The following is a 19,592-nucleotide window of genomic DNA, read 5'->3' as shown; positions in this document are numbered from 1 at the left end:
AGGATGTAATACACAACACAATGACTACTGCTAACACTGCTGTATGATAGACAAGAAAGTTGATGAGCTAATATATCCCAACAGTTCTCATTACAAGGAAAATATTTTCCTTTCTTTTTACTGTATCTATATGAGGAGATTGATGTTAGCTGAATCCACTGTGGTAATCATTTCACAATATATGTGAATCAAACCAACATATTGTGTGTCTTAAACTTATGCAGTGATGTATGTCAATTATTTCTCAAAACTGGGGGAAAAAAGAGTAGTCTAAATAAGTGAATTATTATTTTTACAGTAGAATATTAAACAGGAATGAGAATATTAAAAGCAATCAATATTCAAAACATGTGAATCAATCTTATGAGAATATTTAATAAATCAGATGTAAAAGCATAATGTGATTCCATTTATAAAAAGTCTGCACGTGATAACACACATTACAAATATGTTTTTAGAAATTATGATATCCTGAGAATAACAGTTTAGTATCATTGAGGTGACATGAAGAGGCTTCCTTGATGTTGATTATGTTCCATGAAGAGAGTGCTTGTTATAAAGATATATTCACTTTGTGAAAATTCACTTAGCTATATACTTGTAATTTATGTACTTTTCTATATATGTGTATTAAAAAATACTTCAAAAAAATCTATTATATAGTCCATATGCCAATAACTCCTGTGTGAATAAATGCACAGGAAAAAGACTAGAAGGACATGACCCAGAGGTAGTCTTTCACTCATTCATTTGTTCATTCATCCAGCAGATACTTAATGAGCATTTGCTATACCAGGTATGTGCTGGGTATTGGCCATGGCCAGGTACTGGGCACGGGCACTGCTATCTCCAGGAGTGAATTTCTAGTGTTTTTCTTTTTATACTTCTAAAAAGTTTTATTGTGAATGTGTTCATTTATAAAGTAACAGGACATTATATATATATATATATATATATATATAAAATATATAAAAGTATATATAAATATGTCTATTTATACATAATATATTTTATATTTACTATATATATAAATATATATTTAATATATTTGTTACAATATATTAAATAAATATAATATATATTTAAGATTTTATCTACTTACTCATGAGAGACACAGAGAAGCAGAGGGAGAAGCAGGCTTCCTGCAAGGAGCCTGATGTGGGACTTGATCCCAGATCCTGGGATTATGCCCTGAGCCAAAGGCAAGATGCTCAACTGCTGAGCCACCCAGGCATCCCTATATATATTTATTTTTAAAAGATTCTAATAGAGCTATATACTTTAGAAAGTAGTATATTAATACAACTCTGTAGCCATGTTCTAATAGATGAATTTTTAGATATTTATTTTTGAAGTAACACTGGTATTCTCCAGGAAGGCTTTTCCATGCCCTTTGTAAAATTTATTCCTTTAGCAAACAGAAACCATAATTTTTAGAAAAAAATGTATTTTTATTAGTAGGATTTTATATTACCTTCAACATCTGCCTATCTATAAATGTAAGTAAGTGCATTTTTTTGAAGAGCAAATTTTTTATATGTGGCTATTTAATTATATTTAAATATTATAAAGTTTTTTAATAACAACGTTTTAGGCTAATAAAAAATATAGAGTATAAAATGAATTTGAATTTATATAAATACAAATTATCTATACCATATCTTTTGTGAATGTGATTTATCTTTAGATTTATCTTTTTCACTTTTTTTCTGCTTTTCTTCTGCTCGTTTTTCAAAATACTCTTTAAGAAGATGGTTCAGCTGTGGTTCACACTGGCTTGCATGTTGTAATCCATCTCCCCTTCCTTAAAAAGATATAAAACATAAGACAATATTTCATAGTGGTCCCCTACTATTTCAGTCATTTCCCACAGTGGCAAATACAGGGCTGCTCCCACCTGAACCACTTCAAGTGCTAACTCAAGGTCAGTTGTTTTGTTTTGCTTTTTAAAGATTAATTTATTTGAGAAAGAACATGGGTGGGGGTGAGGGGCAGAGGGAGAGGAACAAGCGGACTTCCCACTGGGCAGAGAGCTCAATATGAGGCTCAATCCCAGGATCCTGAGATCATGACCTGAACTGAAGTCATATGCATAACTGACTCAGCCACCCAGGTGCCCATCAAAAGTCAGTTTTAATTCAAAATGCTTGTATTAAACATATTTTTATTTTACCTTCACAGTGTTGGATTACACGTCCCCAGAGTCGATTTTTCCGCAAACAGGCTAAATTTCCCACGATCAATAAATGCCTCCTTCCTCTGGTCAGTGCAACATTCATTCTTTTTTCTGAATCAATAAATCCTACTTGTCTTGTCCTTACACAGGACAGAATAATGATCTCCTTTTCAGCTCCCTGAAAAGCATCTACTGTGGATACCTGCACAGCTTTAATATCAGGATTGTCAAAGTCCATGGCACTGAGTAAATGACAAAGCTATGGAGGAAAGAAGGAAGAGATCATACAGGGGAGGGTACATGAAGAACTTCAGCCCTGAACCTATTCACAGCAACCATTTTTATTTAACTGGTAATGGGAAATTTTCATTTTCTTTTTTTATGATTCGCACAGATTTGGTAGAAAGTTTCTAAAGTGATACACAAATAACTAGGGGAAAATATAAATTAGGAAACAAAATCAAATTGATGATTTATCTATTGCTGGGGAATTTATCTGGATATGCTAATTCAGAGCTGACAAACTAATAAGATGAAAAATATTTTTTTAAAAAGCAAAAAGTAGCTAGGAGTAATTGGCTTATGTGTACATTAATATCTGGTATCTATCTTTGATTAGTAAAATGAAATCATAATGAAAGAACATTTTGGAAAACAAAAATTGAATCCCATCTGTCCCAAAACACAAAGCACACACTGTATCTTCTTCCCTCTAATTTGTTTATTTGCATTTTCGCCCCAACAGCTGTAAACTGAATTTAATTAAACCTTGTTAGGTTTACATTTAATTATACAGAAAAAAAGCCAGAACAGACAAAAATCAGAATTTTTAAAAATATGTTAACTATACTCCCAAAAGTTTTTAAGCACCAAACCAAACCACTACAAATGCAATATCAAAAATTATTTAACATAAAATTATAGTATTTAATATATAAGTACCATACTATGTAATACAAACCTTGTACATCTGGGATTTGTATAATGTTATCACCCCAATCATAGAGCCCGCTATCCCACTCGCAATCAGTGATTGAATCAGCTTGAGTGTAAAAGCAGCTTCTGCCACATTATGAAAGCTGTTATCTCTTTCAATCTGGAATAAGAAACAGATCCTAAATTGTATTTCCCAGAAAGGCTATGGAAAGACCACAAAAACCATATAAACAGCAATAGTAAAATTAAAGCAGGAAACTCAACCATGTTGACTCTCATTAACATTAATGTCATTTACCTGTTCCAGTCCTTTAATGTTATAGAAACATAGTGTTGGGAGCCATTCCAATAAAGGGCCCCTCTCTGTTTCGGAAATGCCATCCACAAGGTTTCCTTCATAAAACAGATCATTAGAGATAGCACTGATTGCAGGGTGACAACGGTACTGGGTTCTCAACAGAACTGGCTTATGGCCCTAAGAAATTTAAATGCAGAAAAATAAAAAATTGAAGCATTTTTTTTCTGCAGGGAAAAAAAAAATAACATTTTAAAATTTAAAAGTATCACCACATTGCACTCGTAGAGAATGAATTACAACCATGATGAAATAGACTATAAATTTTTTAATTACTTAAAATAGTTTTATGGTAAACTATTATTATACCACAAAATTATAAAATATAAAACATGTCAAATCTTCAATTTATTATCTAATAAGTTTGGCACCTAACATAACCTAGGTTTCATAACCTATGCGGAGTTGGACTGACACTAATTGAAAAGGAATCTTAAAAAAAAAAAAAAAAAAGAAAGTGTTGTTGATAACTCATTTCTTAATTTTGCTCCATGGGCACAAGCCATCTTTCATTTTGAATCTTCAAAGAAGTTTCCAATTTTGTTAGTGCACCATAAAATCCATATTCCATCTATTTTAGGATTCTTCTAGAGCATGCTCTTTCTTTGAAAAATCTTCCATAGCCCTGTTTGAACATTTCGAATAACAGCAAGGTACTCTAATAATAATAACACATAGTAAAAGGCAGGATTAATGATCACATAGATGAGGTATTTTTTATAGGAGGAAAACAGTAAAAAGAAATCTTTTTAATATAACAGCATGCATAGTATGCTAGCATTTGTTAAAAGAGGGAAAATAAAAAAGAGGGAAATATTTTATGTATTTGCTTACATTGGCATAAATTATCACTAGAAGGATACAAGAAAAAGGTGACAGTTGCTTTGGAGGAGAGAAACTGAGTTGTTGGGGGATAGCAGTGAAAGTCTTCACTCTACTTTTTGGGTTCTCTTCATAAATTCTGAATCACGTGACTATGTTAACCTATTCAAAAACGTTCTGGGATGGCTGGGTGGCTCAGCGGCTGAGCATCTGTCTTGGGCTCAGGGCATGATCCTGGGATCCAAGATCAAGTCCCGCATCAGGCTCCCTATAGAGAGAGCCTGCTTCTCCCTTTGCCTGTATCTCTGCCTCTCTCTCTGTGTGTCTCTCATGAATAAATAAATAAATCTTTTAAAAAGAAGTTTTAAGAATCTAAATAATTTTTTAAATTAAGGTTTTTAAAAAGCCACTGGAAAGATCTGGCTCAAAAGAATCTTAACACTGACATGGAAGGGGTAGAAAGCTGTGCAATTCAGTTACAATTAAAATCTCAAGACAATTGAAAGCTTGAGTCTTCACAAAATTGAGTACCACTCAACTCAAAACTCAAATCAACTTGAAACTCAGTGTAAGGGGAAACTTCTGAAGAAGGTAGAATAAAACTGCCTTGCAGAATCCATTCTCTAATATCTAAAGGAACGAAGATAACAAAGTACTAAAAACAACAAAGAAAAAAATTAGTAGCCAAGCAACAGATAAAGGTTTATAGCCAACCCAATGCCATAAACTTTAAAAAGTACTTGTCATCAAGAAAGAAAATTTTAAGTGGAAGGGAGGAATGCAGTACAGATCTTCCTTGACTTATGATGGGATAACAACCTGAAAAACCCATAAACTGAAATTATCAAAAGTCGAAATGTATTTAATACATTTACCCCATGGAACACCATAGCTTAGCCTAGCCCACCTTAAACACGCTCAGGATACTTACATTAGCATACAATTGGGCTAAATCATCTAACACAATGCCTAATTTATAATAAAGTGTTGGAATATTTCAAGCGACTTACTTAATACTGTACTGAAAGTGAAAAACAGAATGGTTATATGGGTGCAGAATGGTTATAAGAGTATGAGTTGTTTATTCTAATGATCATGTGACTGACTGGGAGCTGTAGCCCAGCATCATGAGAGAGGATCCTACCACATATTGTTAGCCTGGGAAAAGATCAAAATTCAAAGTTCAAAGTAAACATCAAACTGAGAGGACACCTGAAATCCAGGAATATTCCTCATCTGGGAAAGGGACAATATCTCCAACCGTGTGGAGTTAATCCTGGTACAGGATATACAACAAAACCTTAGAAATGAGAGAGTGCGTGTAAGCTAAAAAAGACAGCACATATTCTTAATTTAGTTCTGTTCCAATCCCATCCCTACAATACTCCACTACCACCATATTTTCAGGATACTAAGAAAATAGAGAATATAGAATACAAATCTGAGGGAGCTACCCAAGCATGAACATCAAGAAATCAAATAGTAATGGCAACTATACAAACATACTATAGCTTCTCTCCCCAAATTAATGAAATAAAGGAAGACAATGAAAACGATATGTATATAACCCAGCCTAGACAAACTATAACCAAGAAGCAAGAAAATTTTCAAGTATTCAAGCTTTAGAATATAATCAGAATATAACTGAATGAAATAAAATCTCAGAGGTCAGATGATGAAAAAGATAAGAAGATTAAAAAGGAAATTTTAATCCTAAAGAAACAAAGTAATTTTCTAAATAAAATAGTATTATTAAAAAATGAACAGACTAAGAGCAGCAAAGAACAAATAGGATTTCTTCATAAAACTCACTATAACCAAATTAAAAACTCAATGCAACTTCAAACTCAATGTAAGGGGAACAGACATAGTAGAATGGCTTCACAGATAATAAAGATGAAACCAAAGTAACATAAATGGAAGACAAATAAAGACACCCAATATAAGAATAACTTGGAGACTTCTTTGTTTTAGAATGAATGTGTCCCCCACTTCAGTTCCTATGTTGCAGCCCTAAACCTCAAAGTGATGGTATTTGGAGGTGAGACCTTTGGAAGGTAATTAAGTTTAGATGAGATCATGAGGATGGGGTCCTCATGAAAGATTAGTCTCATTATAAGAAAAGGAAGAGGCCAGAGTTTTCTCTCCACTATGTGACGATACAGCCAAGAGAGTTCTTATCAGGAAGCAAATCTGAAGGTACCTTGACATTGGCCTTCCCAGCCTCCAGAACTGTGAGAAATGTCTGTTGGTTAAGCCACCCAGTATACGGCATTTTGTTATAGCATGCTGCACAGACTAAGCTACTGATAGAGAATTCAACAGGTGGAACGAAAACCTTTCATGAAACAAAGAAAGAAAAGAATCTCCATTTTGAGAGAACTTACATGATAGAATGATTAGTTACAGAAAGCTCCACACTGAGATATACAGTAGTGAATTTTACCAACTTCAAGGTTATAAAGAGTTCTTGCATCCAGGTAGAAAAAATTGTAACAAGGGGAAAATAATCAGGCTGGTCCTAAAATTCACAGTAATAGCAACAATTCAACAAGTCAAAGGACCATTTACATTTAAAGGCAATAGACATTTTGAAACAAAAAGAACTCAGGAAAGTAGGCATCTATGAGCCATTATTAAAAACAAACAAAAAACTGAAGTCCAAGGCACCCAGGTGAAAAGATGTAGTGAATTTTTTAAAAATAGAACTGATTCTAAATAATTGTACAAATTATGATTGTAAAACGAAAAGAATAATGATTTAACTAAAACATAGAAACATGGAAGGGATAAGAAAGGAAGGGAAAGCACAAGAACGCTAATATCTCTACCTTTTAGAGCAAAGAAATCAATCTGTCTAAAATCTCTTGTGAGAGGATCTTTTAGGAAAAAATATCTCTTATGGGTGATGAAATATTTATTTGAGATTTAATCATTTCTAGTTTCATTTCAGTTTTTCTACCTCTGCTAAGAAAGTACAGATTACTGAAAGTTGAAACAGGGACGCCTGGATGGCTCAGTAGTTGAGCATCTACCTTTGGCTCAGGGCGTGAGCCTGGAGTCCCAGGATGGAGTCCCACATTGGGCTCCCTGCATAGAGCCTGCTTCTCCCTCTGCCTATGTCTCTGCCTCTCTCTGTGTGTCTCTCATGAATAAATAAATAAAATCTTTAACAAAACAAAACAAAACAAAAAACTTCCCAAACTGAATTGCAAAGAGTAAAAAAAAAAAAAGAGAAAGTTGAAACAGCAAAATAACCCCTTAAGTGCAACTTAAACTATCAACAATGAAAAATAAATACATAAATAATTAATAATAAATAAACTAGCAACAATGATAACAATGATTTCTTTTGGCAACAGATATTCTATAATCCTTTTGGTTCTAATATTTTAATCTTCTGCTTATCAAAATAGCTTGATTTAGATTATTGCATCAAAACGATAGTAATATTACATAGCTAAGAAAATTGAGGTATATACATACAATGAAGTATTATTCAGCCATAAAATTTAATCATATAGATCAATGGAATAGAATAGAGGGCCCAGAAATAAACTCACACATAGTCAACTGATTTTTGACAAGCATGCCAAAACCATTCAATGGGTAAGGATAGTATTTCAACAAATGGTGCTGGGAAAAACAGCACCATTTCTACATGGAAAATAAAAAAGTTGTACTGTACCTTATACCATATACAAAAACTAACTCAAAATGGATCAAAGAATTAACTGTAAGAGCCAAAACTATAAAACTCCTAAAAGAAAACATTGGGGGAAATCTGTATGACACTGGACTGGGCAACAATTTCATCTCTATGACACCAAAATCACAAGCAACACAAGAAAAAAAAAATAGATATATTGGACTTCATCAAAATTACAAACTTTTGTGTGTCTAATGATACTGTCAAGGGGTGCCTGGGTGGCTCACTTGGTTAAGTGTCCAACTCTTGATTTTGGCTCAGGTCATGATCTCAGTGTGGTGACTATACCCCATGCTCTGTACTGGCCTAGAGCATACCTAAGAGTCTGTCTCTCTGGACACCTGGGTGGCTCAGGGAGTGATCCTGGAGTCCCAGGATCGAGTCCTTCATCAGGCTTCCTACATGGAGCCTGCTTTTCCCTCTGCCTGTGTCTTTGCCTCCCTCTCTGTGTGCCTCTCATGAATAAATAAATAAAATCTTAAAAAAAAAAAAAAAGAGTCTCTCTCTCCCTCTGCCAACCCCCCTAACTTGCTCATGTGTTCTCTCTCTCTCTCTCTCTCAAAAAAAAAAGAAAAAAAAAGATATTGTCAAAAGAACAAAAAACTACCTAAGAATGGAAGAAAATATTTGCAAACAATGTATCTGATAAGGATTTAATATCCAGGATATATAAAGAATACATAAGGGATCCCTGGGTGGCGCAGTGGTTTGGCGCCTGCCTTTGGCCCAGGGCGCGATCCTGGAGACCCGGGATCGAATCCCACATCGGGCTCCCGGTGCATGGAGCCTGCTTCTCCCTCTGCCTATGTCTCTGCCTCTCTCTCTCTCTCTCTCTGACTATCATAAGTCAATAAAAATTAAAAAAAAAAAAATACATAAAACTCAACATCGAAAAAACAAACATCCCAATTCAAAACTGGGTAAAACACTTGAATAAGCATTTTTCCGAAGATAGGTGCATGAAAAAATGCTGTGTCATTAGTCATTAGGGAAACCACAATGAGATACCTACTTTCACACCCAATGAGAATTATTATTTAAAAAACCCAAGAAACATAAAACAAAAAAACAAACACTGGTGAAGATGTGGAGAAATTGGAACATTTTGTTGGGAAATTGCTGTTGGGAACGTAAATCGTGCAGCTGATATGGAAAACAGTTTGGTGGTTAAACATAAAATTAAGGATTTGGAGAAAGGAGAACACTCGTGCACTGTTAGTGGGAATGCAAACTAGTGCAGCCACCCTGAAAAATCATATGGAGGTTCCTCAAAAAGTTAAAAATAGAAATACCCTATGATCCAGGGTATTTGCACTTGTGAATATTTACCCCCAAAATACAAAAACATTAATTCAAAGGCATACATGCACCCCGATGTTACCAAATTATGGAAACAGCCCAAGTATCCACTGACTGAGTATCCACCAAGTATCAAGAAGTGGTATATATAATACAGCAGAATATTACTCAGCCATAAGAAAAAATGAAATCTTGCCATTTGCAATGACATGAATAGAGCTAGAGAATATAATGGTAAGTAAAATAAGTCAGTCCGAAGAGACAAATAACATATGATTTCACTCCTATGTGAAATTTAAGAAACAAAACAAATGAGCAAAGGGAAAAAAGAGAGAGAGGCAAACCAAGAAACACTCTCAACTACAGAGAACAAACTGATGGCTACTAGAGGGGAGGTGTGTAGGGGGATGGGTTAAACAGGTGATAGAGATTAAGGAGGGCACTTGTGAGAAGCACCCAGTGTTATATGGAAGAAATGAATTACTAAATTGTACACCTGAATTTTAACCAATTGAATTTGAATAAAAACTTAAAAACTAAACTGAGAATGGAAAAAAAAACTGAGAATGGATTAAAAAAAACCCATTAAATTATTATATGATCTAGTTGTAGCACAAACAGGTATTTGTATACCAGTGTTTATAGCACCATTATTCACAATACCTGAAAGATAGAAACAACCTAAACATCCATCCATAGATGACTGGATAAATAAAATGTGGTATTATACACAATGGAATATTATTTGGCCTTAACAAGGAATGAAATTCTGACACATACTACAACATGGATGAACCTTGAATGTACTTATGCCAAGTAAATAAGCCAAACACAAAAGGACAAATATTGTAGGATTCTATTTATATTAAATACCTATAGCAGGCAAATGCATAGAGGCAGAAAGTAAAATAGAGGTTATCAGTTCAAGAAAGAAGGGCATTAAACAATGGATACAAAGTTTCTGTTGAATAATGGAAAATGTTCTAGAAATGAATAGGGTGATGATTGCACTACATTGTGAATGTACTTTTAAAAAAATGTAATATATTACTGACATATACTACATTATGGATAAACCTCAGAAACACTGTACTAAGTGACAGAAGCCAGGCACAAAAGGTCACATATTGTATAGATTCCAAGTTGTATGATATGAAAGTTGTGAGACTATATGATATAAAATCTCCTGAATAGATAAGTCTATACAGACTGAAAACAGACTGGTGGTTCCAGGGGCTAGAGGAAGGAGTGAATGAAGAGTAACTGCTAAATGGGTATGGGGTTTTATTTTAGGGTAATGTTTTGAAACTAGAGAGAGATCATTGTTACATAGTACTGTGAATGTACTAAATGCCACTGACTTATTCACTTTAGAGTAGTTAATTTTATGTTATGTGAATGCGACTTCAATTTAAAAATATATTAATAATTAATTTAAAAGATTCTTTTAAATATGTAGCAGCACTCTACAACAGCTCTACAATAGGGGACATGGATAATAGAGACATTATAGAATTTTTTAAAATTTTAGAGCAAAAGCAATGTATTTATTACCCACTGCTAAAGTACATAGGGAAAAGATTCATTTTATTAAAAGGGCACTTAACTTAAAGAGTTCTACTAATCTTTAAGAGGGTACTTTCTGGGGCAGCCCTGGTAGCTTAGCAGTTTAGTGCTGCCGTCAGCCCGGGGTGTGATCCTAGAGACCCAGGATCGAGTCCCATATCAGGCTCCCTGCATGGAGCCTGCTTCTCCCTCTGCCTGTGTCTCTGCCTCTCTCTGTGTGTCTCTCATGAATAAATAAATAAAATCTTAAAAAAAAAAAAAAAAGAGTACTTTCTAAACAATTCCAGTTAAAATTATTTTAGGGCATAGAGTAGTTCTAATATTTTAATTTTCTATCATTCTATACAGTGTATAATCAATAAATGATGATTATGTATTGAATTAAGCAGTAGTACCATTAAGCAAAGCCGATCAAAAAGAGTTTGTTCCAATCCATTTTCATGGGCTGCATCAGAACCCTGAATAGTAGGAGAAAGCTGTTTAGGATCTCCAACAAGAATCAGCTTTTCACACTCAAACCTAAAAACAGAATTCCAAGAGTTAACCTAAGCAACAACAACAAAAAGCATGCATCAACATCACTTGTTGCACTATTTTCTTTTTTTAAAGATTTATTTATTTGGGGTGCCTGGGTGGCTCAGTCAGTTAAGCGTCTGCCTTCAGCTCGGATCATGATCCCAGGATCCTGAGATGGAGCCCGCAGTTGGGCTCCCTGCTCAGCGGAGTCTGCTTATTCCTCTGCCTCTCTCTCTCTCTTTGCTTGTGCTCTTTCTCACTCTTTCTCTGTCAAATAAATAAATAAAATATTTTTAAAAAATAAAGATTTAATTATTTATTGAGAGAGAGAGAGAGAGAGAGAAAGCAAGGGTGGGGTGGTGGGACAGAGGGAGAGGGTGAGAGAAACATAAGCAGACTCTTTACTGAGCCCAGAGCCCAACCAGGCTTGATGGGGCTGAGATCACAACTCTGAGCCTAAACCAAGAGTCAGAGGCTTAACCAACTCTCCCACCAGGTGCCCCTTGTTGCACTATTTTCTAACCTATATTTCAAAGAACTTGCATACCACAAAGAGTTCTGGGAAATGGGGTGCCTGGCTGGCTCAGTCAGCAGAGCATGCAATTCTTAATTTCAGGGTTATGAATTTGAGCCCCACACTGGGTGTAAAGCTTACTTGAAAACTAAAAATCTTAAAAAAAAAAAAAAAAAAGAGTTCTGGACACTAACAAGGCTTAATAATGTTAACAAATGTATTAAAGGGATTTGAAGTTATTCAGTAAAAAGTCCTTTACAACTGTTTTTCCACATAAAACTTGCTAAATGTCCCCCTGCCTCTGCATGGAATTAGCATTTTGCAGAACACATTTTGAGAAACAATAACTCTTAAATTCTATAAACTCAGAGGTTTTCTTAGAAGTTATTTGGCTTAAGCTCTTGTCTTAGAGATGAAGTAAATTAGTCTCCTGGGGCTAAATGTCTTTCTAAATAGAGGTAGGATATTGTGGGAAAATGTTTGTAGAAAAACCTATATCCAAATCTCAGCTTTATTATATTCTATGGACAACACAAGTTATTCTACTTTTCCAAGCTTCAGTATTCTTATTGGTAACCTGGATGTGTTAATACCTTGCAAAACTGTTTTAGGGACTTAGTGAAATATATAATGTGTTTAGTATACAGTAGGTGCTCCACAAGTAATACTCCACTATCCTCCATGCAAAGCCTTACTGTTCCTCTATTCCTGGCTCCTGAGAAGGGTGACCAACTCATCCTGGTTTGCCTAGGGCTGTCCCAGTTTACACTAAAATTCCCATGATGCTGGACCTCCCAAGTCCCAGGCAAATCATGAGAGTTGGTACCCTGTACCCTCATTAATTGGGGACAGAGCAAGGACTAAAACTCAGGTCTACTGAGTCCTGATCTAGCACTCTTTCTGCCACCTTTAGGATCTCTCAATTAGAGATGCGTTACAAGCATAATGTTTCAATTAGATGATACAGCTTAGATGTCATAGTCTTCTAAATTTTAGTAGATACATTTTCAACTTATTTTTCTTTATATATTTTACATCTTTTCATAATATAAATATTATTTTCAGAACCTAAACACTGGAATTTTATCAAAGTAAGCAACTGAAGAATCCTCTTCAGTTGGCTTATATTCTCAAAGTAGGACTAAAGTAGAACCTTTAATCAAGTAGAGAAATCTGCAAGGTCCTAGTAGAATCCTAGAGCACTAGACATATCAAGGCTTTAAAAATTATGTGAACTGGGGCACCTGGGTGGCTCAGTCAGTTAAGCTTCCAACTCTTGATTTCAGCTCAGGTTACGATATCAGGGTCCTGGGATAGAGCCCTGCATTGGGCTCCATCCTCAATGGGAGTATGCATGAGGATTCTCTCTTTCTCTCCCTCCCCTCCCCCAACTCGTGTTTTCTGTCTCTCTCAAATAAATAAATAAATCTTTTTTAAAAATCATGTGATCTATCATCCGGGAAATACAAATCAAAACTACAACAAGATGCTACTTTATAGCTGTTAGAATGGCTTAAATCAACAACATAAGAAACAATGGGTATTGGTGAGGATGTGGAAAAAAAGGAGCTCATGCACTGTTGATGGGAGTTCAAACTAGTACAGCCATTGTGGAAAACAGTATGAAGGTTCCTCAAAAAATTAAAAGTAGAACTATCCTACGATCTACCAATTGCACTACTGGTATTTACCCAAAGAATACAAAAACAATAATTCAAAGGGACAATGCACCCTTATGTTTATAGCAGCATTATTTATAATAACCAAGATATGGAAGCTGCCCAAGTGTCCATCGATTGATGAACGGGTAAAGAAATGGTGTGTGTGTGTGTGTGTGTGTGTGTGTAATGAAATATCATTCAGCCATAAAAAAGAATGATATCTTGCGATTTGCAATGATATACATGGAGCTATAGGGTATAATGCTAAGCAATCAGTCAGAGAAAGACAATTATATGATTTCAGTTGTATGTGGAATTTAAGAAATAAAATAAACAAGTAAAGGGAAAAAACAAGAGAGACAGAGACAAATCAAGAAACAGACTTTTAATTACAGAGAACTGATTGTTACCAGAGGGGAGGTTGGTGGGGGGGGGAGGGTTAAATAAGTGATGGGGATTAAAGAAGGCACTTGTTATAAACACTGGGGAATGAATGGAAATGTTGAATCACTATACTGTACGCTTGAAACTAATGTAACAATGTATGTTAATTCATTGAAATTAAAATTAAAACTTAAAAAAAAAAGAATTATGGGATCCAAGTATCTCAACTGTGATCTAACAAAATTTTGACACATTAACCACCACCCCCTAAATTTTCCTCTGCATTCTTTTAAAAAAATCAGCTTAGTACCTAAATTGCTAAGAATTTTCATAAAAGTTTGGTAAGAGTTTGAAGCACAAATTTATTTGAAATAATTATGACAGCTAAGTGTTTTCTAGAAAAGAAATTTTTTAAGTTACCTTGCAATAGGAAGGAGAGAGGCCGGTTCAGTTATTTGACTACACTCATCCAGCACAACTACAGGAAATTTAAGATCATTCATACATGGGAATGGGCAAGCTGCACAGGTAACTCCAACTACTCGTACCTTTTTTACAACAAGAATATTATTAATTAACAACTTTCTTAGAAAATAAGATAATGTATTTATCAAAGAACTTTTAAGGCTAAAATAAGAAATGAGCTGTCCTATTTACTTATCGGCAATCAAAAATCACAGGTCACTTTATCTCCACATTTTCATTATTTCCACATAGGAAATGGGTATCACAGAACATAGGCTACTTAAGCCACAACCCCCTTAATAAGAACAAATAGAAGGCACGTTTTGATATTACAAGGAAGGTATTACAATACCAAAGATTTTTTTAAATATTAAGGATGACATACATATTTTATCCTTCTAGAGGAAGCTGAATAAATACAACATGCATTAGTATCAACACAGGCCAAAGTTCTTCACAAGGAGCTCCGAACATGCTCATGAACTGTACTCTGCTTAACCTTCAGCACACTAGGATTTTTGACTTATCTAAGAAAATAAAGGTGGCTAACTATTTCTAAACTACAGTAAATTAAAGTGTACTTGTGGCCTATAAGTATGAATTTAATTAATTCTCAAATATTAAAACAGAATACCATTATTCTCAAGACAAAAAGCCTGATAAAAAAAAGCTAATATTTAACCTCTTGAACTAAATATAAACAAGAGGAAAATCACTGAACTTTCTAATTAGATGTAGTCATTTGCCCTAATAGTCTAATAGCTACACACACACACACACACACACACACACACGCATACATAATTTTCTCTCCTAACAATCTGAAATATAGTTCCACTTCCTGGTAGCAAGGGCAGTCCACACAAACTGATCATATTTTTTGTCAGTAAATGTGATTGACACAAATATGCTTTATGAATTAATACTGCCTCCACATATCCTGTGAAATAATAAATATTATACCATACTTTAATAATAAATAACATTCGTAAAAAAAAAAATAATAACATTCGTCATATACAATAGCCCTCTGTCAGGTTTTCTTTTTGTTAAAAACAAACAAACAAAAAAAATCCCAAAGCCTCATTTATATAGAAATTCCACAGTTTTAAAATATTCAGCTCTTTTAAAATGATCCAGCAGAAGACACCATCGTAGCAATGTACACTGCTCATAGTGCCACTCTCAAACATAATTCATTATTTAATTGCCAGGAACTGTATCTGATAAAGACAACCTAAGAATGAGACCCTGAAAGTTGTGAACCAGGAAGCAATTTTTTTTAGTTAAAGAAATTTCTAATACAAAAGCCTAAAGAACTAAGTTTTCTTTAAAATGTTGATTTTTTTCTTTTGTCATTATATTACTAAGATTCTAACCACTGAAGAGATTTTATTATTGATCTAAGAAATAGTAATTAACTATGAGGCATTTTTAAAATTTAATTTTATTGTAAAGACATATCACTTTAGAAAAGTGTTAGCTCTGAATGCCTAATTGGACCTTAGAAATTTGTTAGACAAAACCTTTTTTAATACGTTCCCTTTAAAAGAGTTTCATGGGCAGCCCGGGTGGCTCAGCGGTTTAGCACCGCCTTCAGCCCAGGGCCTGATCCTGGAGACTAGGGATCGAGTCCCACCTCAGGCTCCCTGCATGGAACCTGCTTCTCCCTCTGCCTGTGTCTCTGCCTCTCGCCTTTCTCTCTCTCTCTCTGTGTCTCTCTTATGATTAAATAAATAAAATCTTTTTAAAAAAATAAAAGAGTTTCATGTGGGGCTCCTGGGTGGCTCAGGTGAACACCTGACTATTGGTTTCAGCTCAGGTTATGATCTCATGGGTCATGATCTCATAGGTTGTGAGATGGAGCCCTGCATCCAGCTCAGAGCTCTGCAGGGAGCCTGCTTGAAGATTCCCTCCCTCCATCCCTCCCCTCATGCGCACATGTGTTCATGAGCATGAACTCTCTCTCTCTCTCTTTAAAATAAATAAATAAATCTTTAAAAATAAATAAAAATGTATTTTGTGATCCATCCTGCCTTTTTGCACTTCTGCCATGTATCAAGAGAAAGCCATCATGCCATAGGCAACTGTTGTTCTCAGAATAAGAGACCTGAACTATAGCCTCCAGTGGGGCCATGTCAAGTGACCTCTAGAGTCATAAGTTTGTTGTCTTATTGAGATTTTGTTAAGCAGCAATATTTCTGAAATAGCCAAGCAATATGGGGACCCAAGTATGTTGATTTTTCCAAATCTTTTGCATAAAGTAACTAATGTCCACATGGTCCAAGAAGTCAATAATCTTCTTTTCCTCCCTTCCTCTTTCTTTTCCTTATGCTCTCCTTTCATTGGAGGAAGCTACTCATTAACCTCTTTTTCATCAGCTACCATCTGAAGGGAGCTGCCCTGAATCAGAAGCTGATAAAAGGGATGATGCTACTTGTTATAGCTTGGGATCCTGTGTGTTCAGTCTTGGCCCATACTTAGAAGCAAGTATCTCAGCCTCCTAGATTCTCAGATATAGACAGACCCTGGAAGGCTTGGCTTGCTAGGAAAGCATTAAAGACAAATTTCACTTGGGTATTTTGCCCAGGGTCAGACCTTCTTTTCCCTCCCCATTTCACCTAAAAAAAAAAAAAACAGGTTTCTTTTAACTTGCCAGGAAATCTATTCCTACCTCTTCTCTTTCCTCTTTAAGTGTTTAAAAAGATACAAATATGGAAAAGGAGAAAGGTAATTCAGACCTGGTGAGTTAGATCTGTTGACAAATTTGAAGAATGTTCTTTGATAAGATAAAACATGCACTGGATAGACATACACCTTATTTTAATCTAAGCTATCACAGTCATTTGTTTTATTTAAAGGAAATATTTTCCATCAGCAGGAATAAAGGAATTCTGAATAGCATATATAAATTAAGAAACAAACCTACCTGCTTCAGCAGGGTTTTATTGGTCCCCAGTTTATGCTGCTCAATACTTTTTCTGACATAGACCCTTTCCAGAGGAGTCAAGTCTTCTTTCATTAGTGCATGTAGTTCTTTTAGTTGTTCATTTTCATTTTCTGAGCCAGCATGCAAACTAAAAAAATAATTACATAAAAGAATACCCCTCTTGATCCCATTTTCACAACATTGTAAAAAAGTAAAATAAAGATTTTCTCAGTTAACTGAGAAAAAAAAAAAGTTAAACCTTCTCCACTCTTCTTCAAAGACTAAGTTTAAGTGACACCTGAGTGGCTCAGTGGTTGAATGTCTGCCTTTAGCTCAGGGAGTGATCCTGGAATCTGGGATCGAGTCCCACACTGGGCTCCCTGCGAGGAGCCTGCTTCTCTCTCTGCCTACGTCTCTGACTCTGTCTCCATGTCTCTCATGAATAAATAAATAAAATCTTTTTAAAAATACTAAATTTAAAATTATATAAAATTATTATACTTCTTTGAGCACTGTGACTTTTGGAATTCAGTGTTCTTACCTATAAGGTAAAATTGGCTTGGCAATCTTCCTGACACTCCCAACTCTGACGAACTTTTCAAAACCAAGACTGAGAAGCCTTTAAAGAAAACAAGGTAAAATAGATTCTGATCATTTCAAAGAATATAAAGCAAAGTTTCATCTAATATTTATGTTATTAAAATTAATTTTGTATAACAGTATATTTTATAGTTATAGAATTCAATCTGATATGCTTAAACTCAGTAGATGCAATGTAAGTAAAAAACCTCTTTTATATATAATGTATTTTATAGGGAATTTTTAATTGTATTGAAGGTTCATTAAATGTTTAAGATATCAATGTTAGCATTTATGACAAATAAAATTGTCTCTAATGATATAATAATATGGAAAACAATAGCTATCATATACTTAGCATCAGGATTTATTAGGAATGCATACCTCATTTTACATACATTATCTCATTTAATACTCATTAAAGCTCTGCATGGTAGTATTTTATCTTAGAGATGAGGACTCCAAAAGTGAAGTATTTTGCTGAGGACAAAACTAATAAGTAGGGTCAGCCATGATTCAACCTAGGCAAGTCTGTCTACCTCCAAAGGCTATGATCATTTTTCTACATACATCACCCTCAATTAGGACTTTGTGAAGAAGCAACTTTCACCCACCTTCCCTCTCCTGTATCTTACAGCTCTGGCTCTATGCTAGGAACAGAAGAGGGAGCTCAATGAACATCCAGTCCTCTACAACACCTTCTGTCACCTCAAATGGGAAATTAAAGACTAGAATACTAAATAAACTATCCACATATAGTTTTCCAAAATTATTTTAAAGTAGTTTACTTAAGGTCAATACATGGATAGATTTTAACTTCTGCATATTTCATAGTCCTCATCTTGGAGAATACTCAGCTACTTTTTTAGTCTGAAAACATAGATTACATTTTTTTCAATGCAATTTTATGTTAATTCTATGGTAACAGAGGATGCAATATCCTTATCATACCACTAAAATAGGGTAAAAAGCATGTCTGGGGGAACCTGGGTGGTTCAGTTAGGTGTCTTCTTGATTTTGGTTCAGGTCATGATCTCAGGGTCTTGAGATCCAGCCCCACCTCAGGCTCTGCACTTAGTGTGAAGTTTGCTTGTCCCTCTCCCTCTGTTCCTCCCTCACCCTCTCGTGCGCTCTAATATAAATAAAATCTTAAAGAAAAAAAAAAGTACATTTCATTTCTTCTCAAGAAACTCTTTGTTCCATTCTGTCCATTACAGTCAGAGTATATTGTCCAAATACACTGCTAAGTGTTATTTTAATGTGAAGAAATGCGTGAGTCTAGCCTATATGCAGACTAAATATGGATTATAGATCCATATTTCTCAGGTCCTTATCAGAAACTTAAACACTGAAGAATCTTTCCCAAATGTTTAAGTATTCAATACTTACCTTCCTTCTTTGTTCTAACTTTATGATTTCTCTTTTCTAACAGGATACAGTTAAAATTCAATCTCAAGCTAAGCAATCTAAAGCTTTTTCCTGTTTAGCCCCCAAGTAACTCCTCATTGTCTTAAATTAATAAATATCTTCAGCTTCTGTTTTAGATTACTTAGAAGAGTGTACACTGGCAGATCCTTTCTGAAGGATGATTTTGCAAAATATATTTTATTTTAGAGGGAGGGTGTGGGAGAGGGAGAAGAACAAGCTGACTGCATCGAAGGTAGAGCCCAAAGCAGGGCTT

General features: G+C 34.8%; 1 protein-coding gene across 2 annotated transcripts in view; it reads right to left on the bottom strand.

Moving 5' to 3' along the window:
• Nucleotides 1–1,430: 1,430 nt before the first annotated feature.
• Nucleotides 1,431–19,592, bottom strand: part of ZGRF1 (zinc finger GRF-type containing 1) — a 75,982-nt gene continuing 57,820 nt past the window's right edge. For both annotated transcript variants that reach the window (XM_072755395.1, XM_072755396.1), the window contains exons 23-30: nt 17,874–17,951; nt 17,333–17,480; nt 14,359–14,486; nt 11,259–11,382; nt 3,411–3,587; nt 3,138–3,272; nt 2,174–2,435; nt 1,431–1,804 (exon numbers count right to left, since the gene is read on the bottom strand). In XM_072755395.1, the coding sequence (XP_072611496.1) occupies nt 1,647–1,804; nt 2,174–2,435; nt 3,138–3,272; nt 3,411–3,587; nt 11,259–11,382; nt 14,359–14,486; nt 17,333–17,480; nt 17,874–17,951 (1,210 nt within the window). In that variant the 3' untranslated portion in view covers nt 1,431–1,646. The remainder of the gene's footprint in view (nt 1,805–2,173; nt 2,436–3,137; nt 3,273–3,410; nt 3,588–11,258; nt 11,383–14,358; nt 14,487–17,332; nt 17,481–17,873; nt 17,952–19,592) is intronic.

This window comes from Vulpes vulpes, chromosome 4 (assembly GCF_048418805.1).
Source record: "Vulpes vulpes isolate BD-2025 chromosome 4, VulVul3, whole genome shotgun sequence".
Lineage (NCBI taxonomy): Eukaryota > Metazoa > Chordata > Mammalia > Carnivora > Canidae > Vulpes > Vulpes vulpes.
Note: the sequence above shows the minus strand (reverse complement) of the source record. Positions and strands in the feature narration are given on the sequence as shown.